We start from the raw sequence: 18,605 nt of genomic DNA, 5'->3' as shown, positions 1-18,605 counted from the left end.
CACTTGGTACTGTACTGTTTTGTAAAACTGGATGGATTGATGGGTGGATGGATGGATGGATGGACGCACAGATGCACAGATGCATGGATGGACAGATGGATGGACGAGTGGGCTACCACACACACTGTACCTCTCTTAGGAATGCTCTTTCCAATTCACTTAGACTGTTTCACCTAATTAACTCCTATTCATATGTTGGCTCTCAGCTCAAGCATTGCTTCCTCCGAGAAGCTTTCTCTGATCCCCAGTCAAGATCAGGTTCCTTCATTATGTCCTTACCTAGTGTAGTGTTCCTTTCTTCAGATCACTAAGCTACATGGGGTTATGTATTCATCAGTATGATTACACACAAGTTTAATGTTCATCTCTTCTAGGCCATAAATTCCATGAGAGTGGGATCACATATGGGCTTTAAAAATGAATGAACAAATAAATGAATAGGTGAATGAACGAACTGTGAGCTATGAGCCTGGAACTTGGATATAAAGATAATTCTACCATAATCATAAAGTTGTAGTATTTAAGAAAAGCAGGAAACTTCAAGGTCAAATGGCACTTACATAATAAAAGAATCTTAGAGCTTTGAGGGACCTTTGGTTCAATATCCTACACAATGTGGGAATATGCGCACTGAATATTTGACCTGTATGAACAAAGTGTATAATTTGTGTATGACTTGATTTTTGGAATAGGCATTTAATTCCTTGGGAAATGTCATTTGCTATGGTACCCTAAAACTCAGATGTTTAATTAAGTTCATATTAGTGTAAATTTTATTCTAAAGGATTATTTTATTCATGATTTTTCAATTAATCAATTTATAGGTCTACCTAACTCAATACAATGCAATAGGTGTGGGCGTGTGTGTGTATACACACACAGTATATAAACTAAATTATATGGAAATCATATATTCATCAATGAAATCATTTAAAGTGTACCAATTATGTTACTATTTAAACAAATGTTAAGATAAATTATTTCATAAAATGAATAATAGTTTAAACTTCAGACTATTTGACCTCTAATCTGTGTTTTGCAAGTCTAGATTTTTAATCCGAACTTTCTGAAAATGAGACCCACCTATATAGGCACCTACAGTTCTGGATTTTACAATGACGAGATTCCCCAGAAAAATGACTGTGGAGCATGTTATCATCATGTGTAATAGTTGAGGATTAAACTGGTTCTCTCTAGTATGTTCCAGAAGCCACATCCAGATGACCTTCAGATTCCTCCCTTCTTCTGCTTCCTTCTGAGATGGGTACTGGTTGATTGTCAATTCCATCCTGATGCAGCCTCAACTCGCAGCCTGACCCTGCCAGCCGACTACCATGGTCTTTGCCTATTATGTGCCCATGTGGACACCTTGTATGGCACCTGGAGTATTCACAGAAAATTAGCTCATCAACTCTTCACCCAACCTGATGCCAGACATACAATTTGTAATGGGAAAAAAAATAATAATGTGATCACACTATTAGCTTCTCCTCCCTCTTCCTCGCTAGCAGAACCCCGACTGTCTAGGCAGCATTGTACCCCAGTCCCAGAAGCTGATTCACGGTTAGTCTACAAGCCAGGCACATCAATCCTCCTTCCTTTCGCCAGTGATTGGTCTAGGACAGGTACATGAACCAGTTTTGACCAATGAGATGTGAAGGGAAGGCTACTAGGGAGATGCTAGGAAAGACTTTCCTATCTGATTAAAGAGAGGCCTAGGCTGGGCGCGGTGGCTCACGCCTGTAATCCCAGCGCTCTGGGAGGCCAAGGCAAGTGGATCACGAGCTCAGGAGATCAAGACCATCCTGGCTAACACGGTGAAACCCTGTCTCCACTAAAAATACAAAAAAATTAGCCGGGCATGGTGGCAGGCGCTGGTAGTCCCAGCTACTCGGGAAGCTGAGGCAGGAGAATGGCGCGAACCCAGGAGGCAGAGCTTGCAACGAGCTGAGAACACGCCACTGCACTCCAGCCTGGGTGACAGAGCGAGACTCGGTCTCAAAAAAAAAAAAGAGAGAGAGAGAGAGGCCTGGAAGGAGATCTCTTTTCACTCCATTCCCTGCTTCCTTCTTGTTTGGGACATCGTACTGTAAGCACATGACTCTTGAGAGTTATGACATCCATCTTGCACTATGAAAAGAGGCATCACCAACACAGGGACATCAGCAGAATGTAAAGAGCAAGCGTCAGGTCTTTAATGACATCATCAAGCCACTACACTAACCCTGGGAACTGGTACATCCAGGTAAGTGAACTACAAATGTCTTTATGGCTTAAGCCGTTGTTAATCGAGCTCTGGGCTACTTATACTAAACACATTCCTGACACAAATAATAATACAACCAGTATCTTATGTCAGCACGGCACTTCACATTCTTCGAAATACTTTTAAATCCATTACTTTATGTAATCCTGCAACAATCCTGGAAAGGGATGGTGCAACTATTATTATCCGCCATTTTTACAAATACAGAAACAGATTTAGAAAGAATCAATCTCATGTAAAAAAAAATCAAAAGAACCAGACCTAGCACTGATTCAAGACTCTTTGCTTTAGTCCAGGAGTTGGCAAACTATGGTCCAAATGTGCAGCGATGAACTAAGAACATGTTTTGCATTTTTTAAATAGCTAAAAATAAATTAAAAGAGCACTATTTCATGACACATAAAAATGTCAAATTCAAATTTTAGTGTCCATAAGTAAAGATGCACTGGAATACAGCTATGCTCATTTGTTAACATGTTGTCTATGACTGCTTTAGTGCTGAAATTACAGCACTATTTGACCTCTAATCTGTGTTTTGCAAGTCTAAATTTTTAATCCGACCTTTCTGAAAATGAGACCCATCTATACAGGTGCTGCAATTACAGCACTAAAGCAGTCAGTAGCTGTTCATACTACCATATGGCCCACAAAGCCTAAAACAGCTACTACTTGCCCCTTTGCAGAAAAAGTTTGCCAACCTCTGCCTTAGTCCTATCACACCCACTCATAAAAACTTATGCTCCAATAAAAAACTACGCAGAGTGGTTAGAACACCGTATTTTACACCCTAGCTTGGTGAGCTGAGGTTTAGTTGCTGTTTGTCATTTTTTTCCATTGTCTGACTATAACCTACTGACAGCTTCATACTCTCCAGACTACCCAGATAGGAGCAGCGAAATGGCTTGACTAACTGCTAATTAATCAGTCTGGCTTGAATTCTCCCTTCAGTAAACACTAGAACACATCTGTTTGAAACAATGTTTTGATGAAACAGTCCCTCAATCAAAAAGAAAAAAACTCACATCCCATGCATGCTCCGCTGCAGTCTTTCTTCTCTGAGATTTGCCATCATCTGAATGTAAATGAATCATGCTAAATCTGGTATCAAACCCACAAAAGACATCTAGGGAGATTATGAGCAACCATGTTACACAAACTAAGATTATGCAAACCATGTAGCAGATATAAAACAAGTCATTCCATATCTTAATCATTTTCTTGCTTTGATCTTTGTAACATAATATTTAATGAACACTACATTTCACTAGATGAGAAATATATATGCGAATATTTAATAGAGTACCTAGTACATATTTTGCACTTGTTAAAAATTAGTTGAACCTGAAATTCAATGAACCATGAGGAAGAATATTTTTAAACCACTTAATTGTCGAAAAGAATAAAGTATGCATCTTTAGCACATAAATTCTAGGAGTCGGCAGTCTATGAAGATTTATCTCAAAACAAATTTTTTCTTGTTCTTGTGGCTTTGGTTTAAACCACTTCATAGAACCCTCAAAACATGCCTTAAAAGATACAATGCCAGCTTTATTCCAGAGCAGGCCAACATGGTTTCACCGGTTTATAAATCTCTGCATTGTTGTAAAACAGAAACAACATGCCAGTCTGCAAAGATTCTTTCACAAGTCGTAAATTTAAGTTATACTCACCCCACTATAGTCATCAAATAGAGGGCCTGAGTTCTCCATGATAGAGTTTTTTTCTAGGGGTTCAGAACTCCTGATCCCTGTCACCTGGAGAGCCCAATGTTTCAAGTTTATCTGCTCCCTCTGCTGCCTGGCTCTGTGGTCATTACCAGGCTCCCAGGGCTGGCCTAACAGCTCATGATAGAAGTACACAGGCAAAGAAACAAACAGCTGCGTGAATTCTAGCAGCATTCAAACCTTAAACAACCTGAGAAAAGTTGCTGAATCAAAAATGGAATCTAAAAAACTCAAACTCATATAGGTTGAATTTCTAGAATGGTGGTTACCAGGGGCCAGGGTGGGAGGGGTGGCAGGGGGAGGGAGGAAAAAGGTGGGAAAAGGGAGACGTTGGTCAAAGCACTCAAAGTTTTGGTTGGACCTAAGGAATAGGCTCTGGTGATCTATTACACAGCATGGTGACTACCATTAATAATAATGAGGTATTGTAGATTTCAAAATAGCTAAAAGAACTATTTTAAATGCTCCCATCACAAAGAAATGGTAAGTATCTGAGGTGATGGGCATGTTATTTAGCCTAATTTGATCAGTCTACAATGTATACATGTATCAAAACATCATGTTGTACCCCACAGATCCATACAATTATCATTTGTCGATTAAAAGTAAAAAAAAAAAATTTTTTTTTAAGGAACAAACTTGGGGAAACAGCTCTCAAAACATTCTAGCAAAGAACATAAGGGCTACATCCAATTGGCCCAGCCTCCAAAAGAAAAGGAATTGTAAAATGTGCAAACTTATAAAAAAGTAATGGCTGAAAATGTTATTTCTTTCCTAGACAAAAGCTTTATTTCAATGATTACACATTCTCTGGGAGAATTGATAAGACACTGGTAATTGTGTTACCAGAGAAGTGAATGGCTTAAAGATGGCATGAGAGAAAGAATCACTTATCAATGAAAATACCTTTGCACCTTTTGAAAGGTATAATGTGCATATATAATCTCGTCAAGTAATTGCATTAAGTTTTTAAGATTACATATTACACACCCAACACATATCATGAGTAGACCAAAGTTACTAAAAGCACACAATGCAAGGTGTGACTTCCAATGAGAGTCTTCATTCTTTCATTCATTTAACAAGTAGTTATGTGCTAGATACTAAGGAGATGAACATTTAAAATGTGGTTCCTGCCCTTACAGAACATTTGGTCTAATGTAGCCATGGCTATGCATACAAGCAATTTCATACAATAAGTATGAACTGCAGTAGAACAGAGAAAGGATGCCCAATAAACATTGAGACATTTATTTCTTCAAACATACGTTACAGCCTCCTGGTAGTCACCTGGAGACACCAATCACTTAGTCCAGAAATGTTGTGATTGTTTAGCATTGAGAGTTCCTCTTCTGGAATCAGTTTAAAAGCTATATGAGTGATCTACTGCCATAACGATGCTGCATAACAACCACAAAATCCCACGGGTATACAATAAGCCTTCCTTGCTTATTCCAGACTGGTTGGAGAAGTAGTGCTTCTCCAACCAGTTGATCTTTACAGGCTCATTTACATGTCTGGGGATGAAGAGTGGAGGGGAAATCAGTTGGCTCTCAGTTCATCTAAACTGACCTTGCCTGTGACAAACGGAGCAACACTGCTCTGTTCCACACGACTCTCATCCTCCAGCAAGCTAGCCCAGGCATGTTCTCCTGGCAATGGCATAGCTTTGAAAGAGGAAGTGGAAACATGTTTACCTTGTGAGTCTTGGCTCAAAACTGGCACACTCTCACTACCATTGCATTCTACTGCCTAAGACAAGTCACAATGCCACTTCAGATTCAGACAAGGGGGAAATAGACACCATCACTTTAGCAAAAGGAACTGCAGAGTCACATAGCAAAGAGCATAGATACAGAGAAGGGTGTAGAACTGAGGCCATGATTGCAATTTACCACTGAGCCATGAACAGTCTCTAAATTATCTTCTCTTGGTTTTAACCCTCCTCTTTCACTAGAATTGATTTCAGATGTTTTGATCTTTGCTCAAAATTCAACCCACCCTCAAAACCCAGAGAACTGCCATCCCTGAATATAGAGATGCTGTCTCATGACTTGTTTTTGTCCCTCAGCAACTGCCAACACAGGGCCTTATGAAGGGAGATGCCTAAATGATATCTGTTGGATGGATGAACAATTGTGTTTGCAGGTTATAAAAGTGTTTCGAGTGATAGGTGCATGTTAGGATATACAGATAGTCTTCTCAGATGACCACTTTGAAACAGATGCCACATTCTAATATGTTGGTGTCCCTGAGTTTGTATAAAAAATTGACCCATTAGATTTAGGTCACATTCCTACTATTCAAGATTGTAAAGCAGATACTTATTACATTTATCTTAACTTTAGCTTTTGTTTTTTACTCAGATTTCTAAAATGTACCTCCCAATCTTTCACCCATTATTTTTCAAATAGTGAAGTCATTCTACAAATAGGTATTCCCTACTCTCATGCTGGGTATATTATCTGCTGACTTACCATTGGCTAGAGAGTGCCTCTGGAAAGGATAACAATGACCTACCTTACAGGCCTCTTCTGGGAAGTTACATGATAAACTGCTCGAAGAAATGTCTGCAAATTCGCCTTGTGTAATATTAATTCTTTACATTTCTAGAGCTGCCTTTCTCTCAAAGAATTCCAAGTGCTTCACATATGGTCCGCCAGATCCTCTTAGAGTGTAAATTATGCCCCAGGAGTAAGTTAATTGCTTGCAGGGAGGCATTTAACTCTTTCAGGTCACTAGGGTTCCACTTACAGCATTGCAGGAGGGCAGTAATTTACCAAATAATACCCCAGTGACTGGAAAGTATTTGTGCAATATAAATTATTCCCAGGGAGTAACTTATGAACTCAGAAAACCTGGTTTATTATCTCATCTATTCACATAGATTCCCAGGGAGGGAGAGAAGGAGCAAGAAAAGAAAAATGGGTAGAAAAATAGGTGAGGCTACAAGTTTCCCAAGCTCCCACAGCTTGTCGGGGCAGAGCTCCAACTTGAGTTGCCTGATCACTGGCATGCCTTCCTCTCAACTCGAGGCTGTGGGACTTGGGGGTGTCAACCTGAAGTTTCTGCTAATCAGGGCCAGGACTAGGGTGAGGTGAGAGAGGTGCCTCAGTGGCTTCACCTGAGTCCTGGCCCTGCTGCTACATCAGTGAGATATGTATTAGCTTGAAACACTCAAGGGACCATAAAATCCACACTCGCATGCACTGCTTGCTTCTATTAAATCCATAAATAATTGTTGAGGATTCATGAATTGATTGATTAGTGTTCCCACATGGAGGAAAAATGGAGAAGGCAATGGAGGAGGCGGTGTAAGAGTAAAGAGGAATGGGTGTCATGTTGCTCTGTTGCCATTCTTGGAAAGAGTCAAACAATTCATGTATTTTAGGTAAGAGCAGAAGAGACTAGACTGAAGTTTGTTTATTACGTAATTAATATATGGCATGGAGGTCTCTTGGAAAATTTTGGCTTAAAGATCCAAATACTGGCCAGAGGCAGCAGCTCATGTCTGTTATCCCAGCACTTTGGGAGACCAGGTGGAAAGATAGCTTGAGCCCAGGAGTTCCAGACCAGCCTAGGCAATGTAGGGAGACTACATCTCTATTTTCTTTTTGCTCTTTTTTTTCTTTTTTTTTTTTTTTTTGAGATGGAGTCTCACTCTGTCGCCCAGGCTGGAGTGCAGTGGCACGATCCCAGCTCACTGCAACCTCCACCTTCCTAGTTCAAGCAATTCCCCTGTCTCAGCCTCCCGAGTAGCTGGGATTAGAGCTGCACGCCATCACGTGTGGCTAATTGTTTTGTATTTTCAGTAGAGACGGGATTTCACCATGTCGGGCAGGCTGGTCTCAAACTCCTGACCTCAGGCAATCCACCCGCCTCGGCCTCCCAAGGTGCTGGGATTACAGGTATAAGCCACCACGTCCAGCCTATTTTCTTTACAAAAATAAATAAATAAATAAACAAAGGTCCAAATACTGAGTCCTTGTCAGAATCAACTGACCACTATGAATTCCCATTCTTTAGGAAGGTTCCAAAAGTGTACAACAGGAACTAGGTGGTCCACAGAAGAATTAGGATACTGGTATCTCGACTCCCCACTCAAATCTCTCTCTTCCGCCCAACCCCCACCTATCTCTGTGCCTTTGTGATGGCTGTCTAAAAGCCAATTACAAAAATATCATGGCCTCTTAAGGGGGAAAAAAATGTATTTAGTGCTCTGCTCTCTGCCTGGGAGTTTTGCTGTTCCAAAACGCAGCAATCAACTTCTTTTCAAAGTTCTGCTACCCATTCAACCTGACATTAACCTCTGCCCCCAATAGAGATCCCAGTTGATTTACCTGAATTTTGATTTACTTCTTGCCTCAATAAAATACACTAAATCACAATTTGAAAGGTGACAGAACACTCCCTATGTGCCCCCTTCCATACACACACACACACACACACACACATAAAACCAGTGAAATAACTGTATAGCACACTTACTTGGATGGTAAGACTGTCAAAGAGTGGCATTGGGTAGCCACTTAACCACTCTCTGCCTCCATTTTCTCCCCTTGTAAGATGAGGAGCTTGGACTAGAAGTCTCAGGTCCCTTCCAATTCTGGAGCTGATAAGTCTCATCAAAGTGATAACTTTAACCTATACTGGAGTCGGCAAATCATAGCCCTTGGGTCATATCTCGTCCACTGCCTGCTTTTGTATAGTCCATGAGCTAAGAATGGTTTTTACATTTAAAAATCAAAAAAGTATTACATGACATGGAAAAAAATATATTATCATTTACATATCATCTGTGGGTGCTCTTGCAACACAAGGCTAGAGTTGAGAAGTTGCAACATAGACAGTATGCCTGCAAAGCCTAAAATATTTAGGGTCTTTACAGAAAACGTTTGCTAACCCCAGACCTAAGCCATCAGACCATTTGCATAGTAAGAAAGTCTGCTGCAACACTCTCGCCTGACTGAAGTTTTATCTCTGGAAACGAGGAATCTCACAAAGTAATTTCAAGAGCCAAAAACAAAATTAGTGGACAATTAGAAAATTTGATCCTTATGAAAGAAACTGCTGGAAATCACCGATAAATCTCCAACGTCAGGATTGATTTCTTACGAGAAACGATTTACTCCAAAGAATTTGTCACTTCCCACTACTTGCAAAAAGGCCATTACAGTGAATTTTTCCCCTTTCCTTTTTTTTTTCTTTTCACTTTTTTTAAGTGGTCTGAAGGCAAATCTATCTTTCCTTCATGAGTAATAGGATCATTCGTGAAAATGGCTGTTAAAAGCAAGCAAGCATGGAACAAATTGCGGTCCAATAAAGCAGTGACTTTGAAAAGGAAATTGCCCTGCTTAAGTGATGGATTCTGTTTCAGTCCTCACGACCCAAGTTATGAGGCAGTCCAGGGACCGGGGTCCTGGCCCTTATAGTCAAAGTAGCTGCAAAGCTCCACTGGGAACTGGCCAAGGACTCTGTGAATGGCCAAAAGCGAACCCACCCACCCCACCACTTCTACAGACTGCAGGCCTACAGGGATACAGAGGCTTAGCAAGAATGTGGCAGCACCTAGCATCTAGTCTCCTCCAGCGACCCTTTCAGCCAGCCTGGAGTGTCCCCTCACCCCTGCCTTCTCTCTGCTTACTTACTCCAATCAAGGCCTACTTTGAGTTCCATAACCTTATAATACCCTGTATTATTTTTCATCATTTTATGATTATGTTTTCTCTTCCCAAGGACTGTAAGATCCTTGAGCACAAATTGCACCGATCATTTAGACAACTTTCAGTTAGAGACAAGAAATCCTGGCGAAGAGGACGATAGCAATGAAACAGGAGATTGTAGGGCTTCGAACCTTTTTTCTCAAAGAGGAGATGGGAGGCTTGAACAATGTTTGCTCTCTCTGATTCTCAGGCAGGTTTCCTAGATAAAAAGCTGAGATCTGGGGACAATGTGAGAATCCTTAGCAGTATGCTGTTGTTGCTTTATCAGAAGATGTTCTGCCTATTGAGAGCAGAGTTGGTGCTGCAAATTCTTCCCTTCTGGACTTCGCTGAGGAACAGCTTCAAATCAAACTGTTCCATTTCCTTCAGAATAGAGAAGATGGAGCCTCAAAGCTGTAGGGCTCCCTACTTTCAGCTTATGGGGGCGTGAGACTGCGACATCAGGCCATCCCCTTGTTCCCAAGACACCAAATGTTTGCTTCCCATCTTAACTCTATTCAAGGCAGTCACTTCAGAAGGAACGTTTGCTGAATTCATCTGTATGCTGTAGCCATGTAAATAAATGTTCTTTCAAAATTAGAAATATTTGCTTTAATTCTAAATTAAATTTAACATTTTCCTTTATATTACTGTTTTAAGATACTTTGTATTTTGAAAGGAATTTAATGTTTTAGAAGAGTCTTAGTCCTAGAACCTATCAAAGCAGGGCTTCTTCATTTTGCTTTCAAAAAGAATCATAAGATGATTGTAACCACTGGGAAAAGATAAAGCCAATTCATTAACCTGGTGGTATCTAAAAAATCAACCACTGAGCTCCACCCCTCAAGAGATTCTGATTTAATTGCCCTGAATGGGGCCTAGGCGTGGGACTTTTTTTTTTTTTTTTTTTTTTTTTTGAGACAGTCTCACTCTGTCATCCAGGCTGGAGTACAGCGGTGCAATCACTACTCACTGTAATCTCCACCTCCCAAGTTCAAGCAATTCTCATGCCTCAGCCTCCCAAGTAGCTGAGATTACAGGTGCCCACCACCACAACCAGCTCATTTTTCTATTTTTAGTAGAGAGTGGGTTTCGCCATGTTGGCCAGACTGACCTCAAACTCCTGACCCCAAGTGATCCACCTGCCTCAGCCTCCCAAAGTGCTGGGATTACAGGTGTGAGCCACCACGCCTAGCCTACAGGTCTGGGTATTTTTTGAAATCTCCCCAGTGTTTCACTGGCCATGTGAAAATCAGACTCCAGGACATGAGTCTCATACATACTTCTGTTGGAGTATTTATCACTTTATACCATCAATACTCATGTGCATATCTCCCTCTCTGTAGTAATAGTTTCTGAAGGGCTGGGAGAGGACTGTCAAAACCCAAAGTGCCTACCATTAACCCAGATCCTTCTGAAGGACCATCTGCTGTGGAGGGAAGGTGGGGAGGAACTCTAGGAAGTATCTCAAGCAGAGGTGGCCAGGCTCTGTACTCCATGATGCCAACAACCTGGACACGGATGATTGGCCCAGGATAGGCACCTGCCCCCAGGTCTGCGGCTATACAGGGTGTTTTGCAACCTGTAAGGAGCCTGATACAAAGGCTCAGTCCAACTCTCACCCCTGGTGAATCCCCAGCGGGGCCAACTAGATCCTTTCACTAAAGGAGTTTAAATGTGAGATCAACTGAGAGCTGAGCAGTTGGTAGCAGGAGCAGAAGCCAAAGGACACCCAGGGAAAAACAGCGAGAGAGGAGCTGAATCACCTTGGCGGCTAAGCCTGTTAGTAGGAATCGGCAGATGCCTGCTGCTGAGGGGGCAGCGAGATAACCCAGTCACAGAGCTGTATCCTGAATGACCTTCCAGTTCCTGAACTTCAATCCAGTTTTCGTGAGGCCTGGCTGGGTGGCCTTTCCGGAAGGCTTTTCGGAGACACGTGGCTGAATGGTGGAGATTCCGGTCAGCCTTCCTTCCACAGTAAACTCCCATTACTTAGAAACTCAGTGGTATCTGTTCCTTGCAAACCCCCCCCCGCTGCCCCCCAAAAAAGTCCAATCAGCACAATGCCCAGGGTCTAGCACTTTGCCTGGCACACAGCAAGTGCTAAATATTTGCAGGTGCTTGGACGGCCTGATCATCCCCAGCAAAAAGCCTTCTGAAAATAAAGAAATCATTCAGAGTAAGAACATTGATGAGGATCGTCTTCAAATTCCGAAAACAACGCTAAAAGGCAATAAAAAATTAAGCTTATTCTGCCCTCCAATTTCTGAATCTATCTACATTTCTACCACAAATCTATCAAAGAGCGAAATGTCATTTTCTGCAGAACTGCAAAGAGCATCCTAATTTCAGCTAAGGTATGTTTGGATGACTTGATTTTCACTTCGCTTAATCTTAAATCACAGCAACATTAGTAAGAACAATTTTCCTCCCACACTCGCTTCACTGACAAACCTGCAAAGTAGCTGATCTTTGACTTTTAAGAAGTTTAATAATACATGATCTTCCCCCCCACATTGCCACACGCATTTCCCCTGCCTATTGTCTGTATCAGCTACTTGAAGAACACATACTCCCCAACAACCGGATGAGTCATAAAACAAGAGGTACATGGAAGTAAACTGAGCCTGTTTACACTTTCCCTGGCCCCAGCTAATAAAATAAAAGAGGTCCCACTGAATTCAGGTCCACTGGCTTCCGGAAAGCAGGTTTCTGCTTAGCAAAGACATGCCCTATTTAGTACATTATTTTAGAGGTAGAGCCAATTCCATGCCCCATGTGAATGAAATGTATTTATGGTTATAACCATGCACAGGGTGTGTAAGGACTTGCCCTCCTCCTGTCCTCTACAAAAGAAGGCTCAGGCAGCTTCTGGTGGTGAGCTAACCAACAAAACCAATGCCTAGAAGGTCTCACCTCTCCCATCCACAGAGCTCTGGAATGGGGGCCGGACCCCTGGTCGCTGGAAACTCAGCACCCAAGGGGGTGCTTGCTGAAGTTTCCCATCTGCATTTTTGAAAATCTGGATAAAGGTAGGTTTAGCTCAACCTCCCCGGACCCGTTCCCGATAAAGTGATCTTATGCCTCTGGAATTGGGATTTTGAATGTATGTGCCTACCCCATGTCTGGTGTTAGATTACAACAGCATGAAAATGGAGCCTAGGACTGAGGAACCGGCCAGCCTCAGAAGCCTTCTTCATTGCCTGCCATGTAATACATGATATGCAAAGCCTCTGACTTCAGCCAGCAGATATTTGGAGACCGTGTTGGCCTTAGCATGGGGACTAAACTAATGTGTGTTTAGGTCAGAAAGCGAATCAGAAAAGCCACTGGAGGGCACGTCACGGAGTGAGAGCTCTATAAATTCATCCCCACTCGCAGCGTCTCCTGGCAAACACTCGGCTTCCCTCACCCGGCCGCTCCGCATCTCTCCTTCTCGGTGCTAGAACTCCAGCTGCCCGGCAGCTCCTTTTCTCGCCGCTGCCTCCTGCCCTGCGGAGAAGCGAGAGGACGAGACAACCGAGCGGGAAGGCCGGCCTTCGACAGGCGCGAGGAAAGCCCGGCGCGGCTCTGCACCGGCAAAGCGCCTCCCTCCCAGTGCGGCGCGCGGGGGCGAAGCCCGGCGCGGGCGCCGCGGTCAAGTTCGGATTGCCCCCTTCGGCTGGCCCGCGCACAGCGGCGCACATTCCTGCCGATTTTTGATCCACCCGGAGGAGAAGGCGCAAGCCCCGCGGCGTCTCCACGCTCTCAGCGCTCTCCCTGCAGCCCAGGGAGGGGCGCCTCGCGTAGCCCACTCGCACCCCGGACCCCCGCCTCGGGAACTCCAGCGCCTCCTTGCTGCTCGCCTCTCCTCCCCCACAGCCCGGCCCAGCCGACGCCTCCCGACCCCTCCCTCCCGGGGGCCCTGCACCTCCCCTCCCCCACCCCGGCTCCCGGCCCCCCAGCCCCGGCTCTAGAAGACCAGCCTGCGCTCCTGGCGCCCTCATGTCTTCACGGGACTCCTCGCGCCGGTTGACGTGGTGTCTCATTCGGATCTCCAGGCAAGACCTCAGCTCCCGCGGCAGCATCAGACAAGCCCGTCTTGTGCTCCCAGGCAGTGCGCCCAGAGGAGGCGCAGAGCGCCGCAGCTGCAGCTGAGCAGCCCGCAGCGCCCCGGGCCCGCGCAGCCCCAGCCAAGAGCGCGGCGCGCGCAGCCCTGTCACCTCCCCCCCACCCAAAGCAGCGGCGGCTGCTCGGACCTCGGCTTCTAGGGGTGCGGGGGGCAGGCGAGAGAGTTGTCGGCAGCCCTCGCGCTGTTCGCGGCGGCCGCGGCTGGAGTCTTGGCTGCCGCCTCCAGGGCGCTCTTGCTGCCCCGCGCGACCCCAGGATTGCGAACTCTTGCCCCTGACCTGTTGGGCGGGGCTCCGCGCTCCAGCCATCAGCCCGGATGGGTCTCCTGGCTGGGACTTGGGGCACCTGGAGTTAATGTCCAACCTGGGGTCTGCGGAGACCCGATCCGAGGTAAGTGAGGGAGCGGGCCGGGGAGGAGGGAGCGGGTGGTGCCTGCGTAGCGGGCGGGTGCGGCTGGCTGAAGGGTGCCCTAGTCAGAGGGGTGCGTCTGAGAGTAGAAAGTGGAAAGACTAGAGGGAGGCTAAGCTATGCGAGGAGAGAGAAAAGTAGAACCGGAGAGAGGCCGGCCTTTCGGAGGAGCATGTTGCCCTTTCCACGTGGGCAAAGATCTCTGGAGCCCCAGATGCCCCTGGACCCCGAATGCCCAAGAGAGGCAGTTTCCTTCCCGGACTCGGCGAGGCGCTCTTCCGTCAGGTCACAGAACGATTCAGGGCTTGGGTCATCTTCGAACCCACCGCCGTCGAAAGTATCCTCTCTGGACGTGCAGAGATACTATCATTGCCAAGGGTGCAACTTACTATTGAGCTTGTTTTGATCTGTTCCAAGGCAAAGCGCAGGCCCGGGGAGGGGCTGCTGCAAAGGTGTTGAGAACCTAAAAATGGAGGGCTCACCTCCTCCGGGCGAGGTCTGGCAAAGCTACATTCCTCACCCGGCTGCCTGCACGTTCCTAACGCCCTCCACCCCAACTAACCATCCCCGTCGAGGTTAGGAGAGGGGCTTTCTTGGCAGTACTGGAGTCAAATCTCAGTCTCGAACATATTCTTGAGACTCCACTAGGCCACTGAGGTTATTATTTTAATGGCTCCTTTTTCTCCTGTACTCTGTGTCGCCTTCCAATAACACCCCACCACCACTGCCACTACTTTACACCATCTCGAGGCTAATTCCGCGCTGGTGGTTTGTTTCCTGCCCCAACCAAGAAAAACCAACCCTCTTCGGGCTGGAAATGGACTTTCGCGGGTTCCCGCCAGCCTCCTGGTTCCCAGCTAGTTTCGGCTTTGGTAGAATCAGCCGCCAGGACTGATGTGCGCGCCTCCGGAGGCTTACCCATCCGTGAGCTCGCAACACTTTTGCTCATAGGCGGGGACAAAGGCAACTCTTCCGGCCCCTGCTGCGATGTTAGAACGCGCTCGACTCTTGCTCAGTATTTGGAATATATGCTTAGGTATTTCAAGAAAGAGATGTTTCTTCCAACCTCTCTCACGCACCCGGTCCCGCAAAGCCGTCAAAGTCGGCCACGACCAAACTCTTACTGGTTTCGCTGCGCCTTCGCTTTGGCAGGGAAGGTGGCGCCTTTTCAACAAGCAACAAGTGTCCGATCTCTGGGAAGTCCGCCGTGTCCCTAGCAATTCGGGTGCTCTCGGACCTGGAACTGGCATTTTAAACAGTCAGACCCCCTTCCCAGTTGGCCTGCGAGAAGTGTCCCAAATTCTTTTTCCCTCCCTCATCTTGGGCCCCGCAGTTATGGGGGATTAAGGGGAGAATAAGTCCTCTGTCAGTCAAGGACGCGAAGCATAGTTAAGAAAAGCAATAGATCTTCCAGCAATTTCTGTCTCTACCTCCCCACGTCAAAAAAAAAACAAAAAACAAAAAAACAAAAAAAAAAACTCGAGTTTATAGCAAACCCGTCTCCCCGCCCCACCGCCTCCTCTTTCTCTCTCTGAGACCTGGATCTTGAAGGCAAAGCCCAAACAAACCTCCCAGCCTGCCAGGCACAAGAAGGTGCGGGGGCACTGACGGCGGGAGCGCTGCCTCCTGCGAAGCTGTCACGGTGACGCGGGGAAGGGGTGGGGGATGGTCTAAAAGCAGGTTGCCAAGAAACCCGCTCAGGTGAAGTGGGGAGAGGAAAACCAGCGAGAATCGAGGGGTGGGAGCCTGAAAAGCAGAGATGCCGGTAAGGACCTTCCCAGGTCCCCGGGCTAATAGGATTTCGGGAGGCTTGTAGAGGGAGTGATGGTTCTCCGGTTTTATAACTAAAATGATAACACAGCCTCCGGGCCGCGTGGGCGTGACACGGCTCAGACGGTTTCTGGTGCCCCCTGCTGCGGGGAACTCAGAAATGCCTCGCAGCGAGCGGCTGCTTCTGGGAGCACTTCTGTGGCTTTCCTGGGCGTCCTTGCCTCCCCAGGCCCGGGGACCCACCAGGTGCCGGCGCCCGCAGCCTGCTGCTTTTGCCCTGCCGGAGCGTGGTGGTCCCGGACCCAGAAGGGGACCAGCCTGCCAGGCACGAGAAACGGTGCGGGGTTACCTGGCAGAGCAGAGCCCCCATCACTTCAGGAGCAGAGCTTGGTTCTCGCACGTGGCGGCGCGTGAAGCAGTTCGCACCGCGGGCAAGGGCCCATGGTTGAGGAGAAACGCGTCGGGCAGATGTAGATGTGTTCTGGGAAAGCGATAGAGAGACAAACTGAGAAGCCGAGGGGTGGAGTCCACACAGACTCTGAGAAACACGTCCTAGTAGACGCTGTGTGCCGAGTCCCCAGAACCTCCCCCGTTTTCCCCCGCCCAGCAAATACCGGGAACTAAAGAGCCGCTCGGACTGGAGCCGGTCCCGGCGGCGCTCAGAGGGAAGAATGCGCCCTCCCTGTCCGGGGGGAAGAGGGGGAGCTCGATCGGGGCGCTGGCGGCGCTCGGCCGAGGGCGGGAACCGCAGCCGGGAGCCTCCTCTGGCTAGGCGGGGAGTTTTCCACTGTGTAGTCTTTTGCCAACTTCGCCACACTTCTAATTGAGGATCTCCACGTCCAATTTAAAAAGCCCTCCGTCGGCCAGGCAGGAAAAAAGGGAAAACCCTCTTAAGACGGAAGGGAAATCTAGTGCCTCTGTGGCTTCCTGCTGGCGGGCACCGCGATTTGGAATGGCGCATTAACCCCGCGCCTCCATGCTCCTGCGGTCCGACCGCCAGCCATTTCGCACGCACCCGGGAGCTGGCACCGGCGAGGGGATGGGGGCGGGGGGGCGGCTCGCGTTCCTTAGGTCCTAGCTGCCAAAGTACCTTTCTGGGCTCATTTTGCACGGCCTGGTGCAGTTTTCCTGTGTCTGCGCGTCGCGACCCGGAACCTAGCTTTTCCGGAGTTTGCAAACCAGCCCACGAGGCAAGAGGCGCTGGGTGCTGCAGGTCACTAGGAGTTTCTAGTCCCTACACCCGGTCGAGCCCAACAGCTGTATAGCGAACAAACGGACGCTCAGGGGCTGAAAAATGCATTCGTCTCTGCAGAGGTGGGAGGTGGCGGCCGAATTAAAGGCTTCCCCGGGTTGCCTACACCGGGACAGGGGCTGGGATTCCGGGTAGAGATGAGGACTGGAACCCTGGAATGGAGACGGGGGTGCCTGTGAACTAATGGCTAGGAAAGGCACAGAGGTTTTTGCATTTACCTGGTTTCTACATTTCCCTCCCGCATGGGAAAAAAATAAAAATCGAGTTTTTCCTAAGAATCCGTTTTATGGAGCGGGTCGAGGGGAAAGGATAATCGACTGCATGAATTTCGCAGATTCCACTTGAGGAGATTCTCTCTAGGTCACTAGTCCCCTGGAGATTGGAACCCTGGGATTAGGAAAGCACTGGATAACACTGCGCCCCAAGATGCCTCGGTTCTTTCCCGTCTCATTGGTTGGAACTCTCCCCCGAATTTACAGCCCCCTTTTCTCACCCACCCTCAGCTGCGTGGCCCTTCTTTGTAGGGGTGTGAGGATTGAGAAGCCAAACAGAGCCCACCTCGGACTGAAAAGAGCTGAACCCCCTACTCTGCGCCATACCACTGTCTAGGCCTTCCAATGCCAGAGCACCTCCAAAGCGTCGGAGACTGGGTACAGTCGTCCAGGCGTGATGGGGGCACGGGGAACCAGCGACCCCTCTGGGAGGGGAAGGGATTACGGGCAGAATCTCATCTCTCAAAGGTGCAAAAATCCAATCAAGAAAGGGTTTTCGGGTATACTACGGAGGATTAAAACTTTCAAGACAAATGCAGTCTTTGCCTAACAGCAATGGTAAAGCATTTATTGAGCTCTTACTACATGTTCCGCTAGCGCTTTTCATGCGTGATTTAATGTTCATAACCTTAAGAGGTGGGACGAGTATTTTTAAATCGAATCAGTGCTTCGGGAAGTTAAGTAACTTAACCCAGATATCCCATACTGGCCAAAAGTCTCCAAGTCCCCGCTAACTTCTTGCTCTGGCAACAGAATACCTATTTAGATGGGGAAAATGAGGCGTGGGCGGCAGGCCGGGTGAGTGGTACCCCCGAGCCTATCCTCGAGTAGCCAGAAGCCCGGTCGGGACCCGAGGCAGGGGAGTGCGCTTGATTTTATTCCCAAAGAGAAAGACCGGTCACTGCTTGGGCAGAGGACTGGTTCCGGGGCCTATAGGAGCTACCGGGACAAGAAGGAGAGGTCTTAGTGGCCGGGCGCGGTGGCTCAAGCCTGTAATCCCAGCACTTTGGGAGGCCGAGACGGGCGGATCACGAGGTCAGGAGATCGAGACCATCCTGGCTAACACGGTGAAACCCCGTCTCTACTAAAAAATACAAAAAA

At 47.0% G+C, this 18,605-nt stretch overlaps 1 protein-coding gene across 4 annotated transcripts in view; it reads left to right on the top strand.

The window, feature by feature from the left end:
• Positions 1-14,024: 14,024 nt before the first annotated feature.
• Positions 14,025-18,605, top strand: part of GDNF (glial cell derived neurotrophic factor) — a 27,591-nt gene continuing 23,010 nt past the window's right edge. For 2 of the 4 annotated variants that reach the window (XM_025389454.1, XM_025389452.1), the window contains exon 1: positions 17,864-18,062. In XM_025389454.1, the coding sequence (XP_025245239.1) occupies positions 18,038-18,062 (25 nt within the window). In that variant the 5' untranslated portion in view covers positions 17,864-18,037. Of the gene's footprint in view, positions 14,193-17,863; positions 18,063-18,205; positions 18,303-18,605 lie in introns of those variants that run through there. The other 2 variants (XM_025389453.1, XM_025389455.1) reach the window with 2 other exon arrangements.

The sequence above is a fragment of the Theropithecus gelada genome, chromosome 6, assembly GCF_003255815.1.
Source record: "Theropithecus gelada isolate Dixy chromosome 6, Tgel_1.0, whole genome shotgun sequence".
NCBI lineage: Eukaryota > Metazoa > Chordata > Mammalia > Primates > Cercopithecidae > Theropithecus > Theropithecus gelada.
Note: the sequence above shows the minus strand (reverse complement) of the source record. Positions and strands in the feature narration are given on the sequence as shown.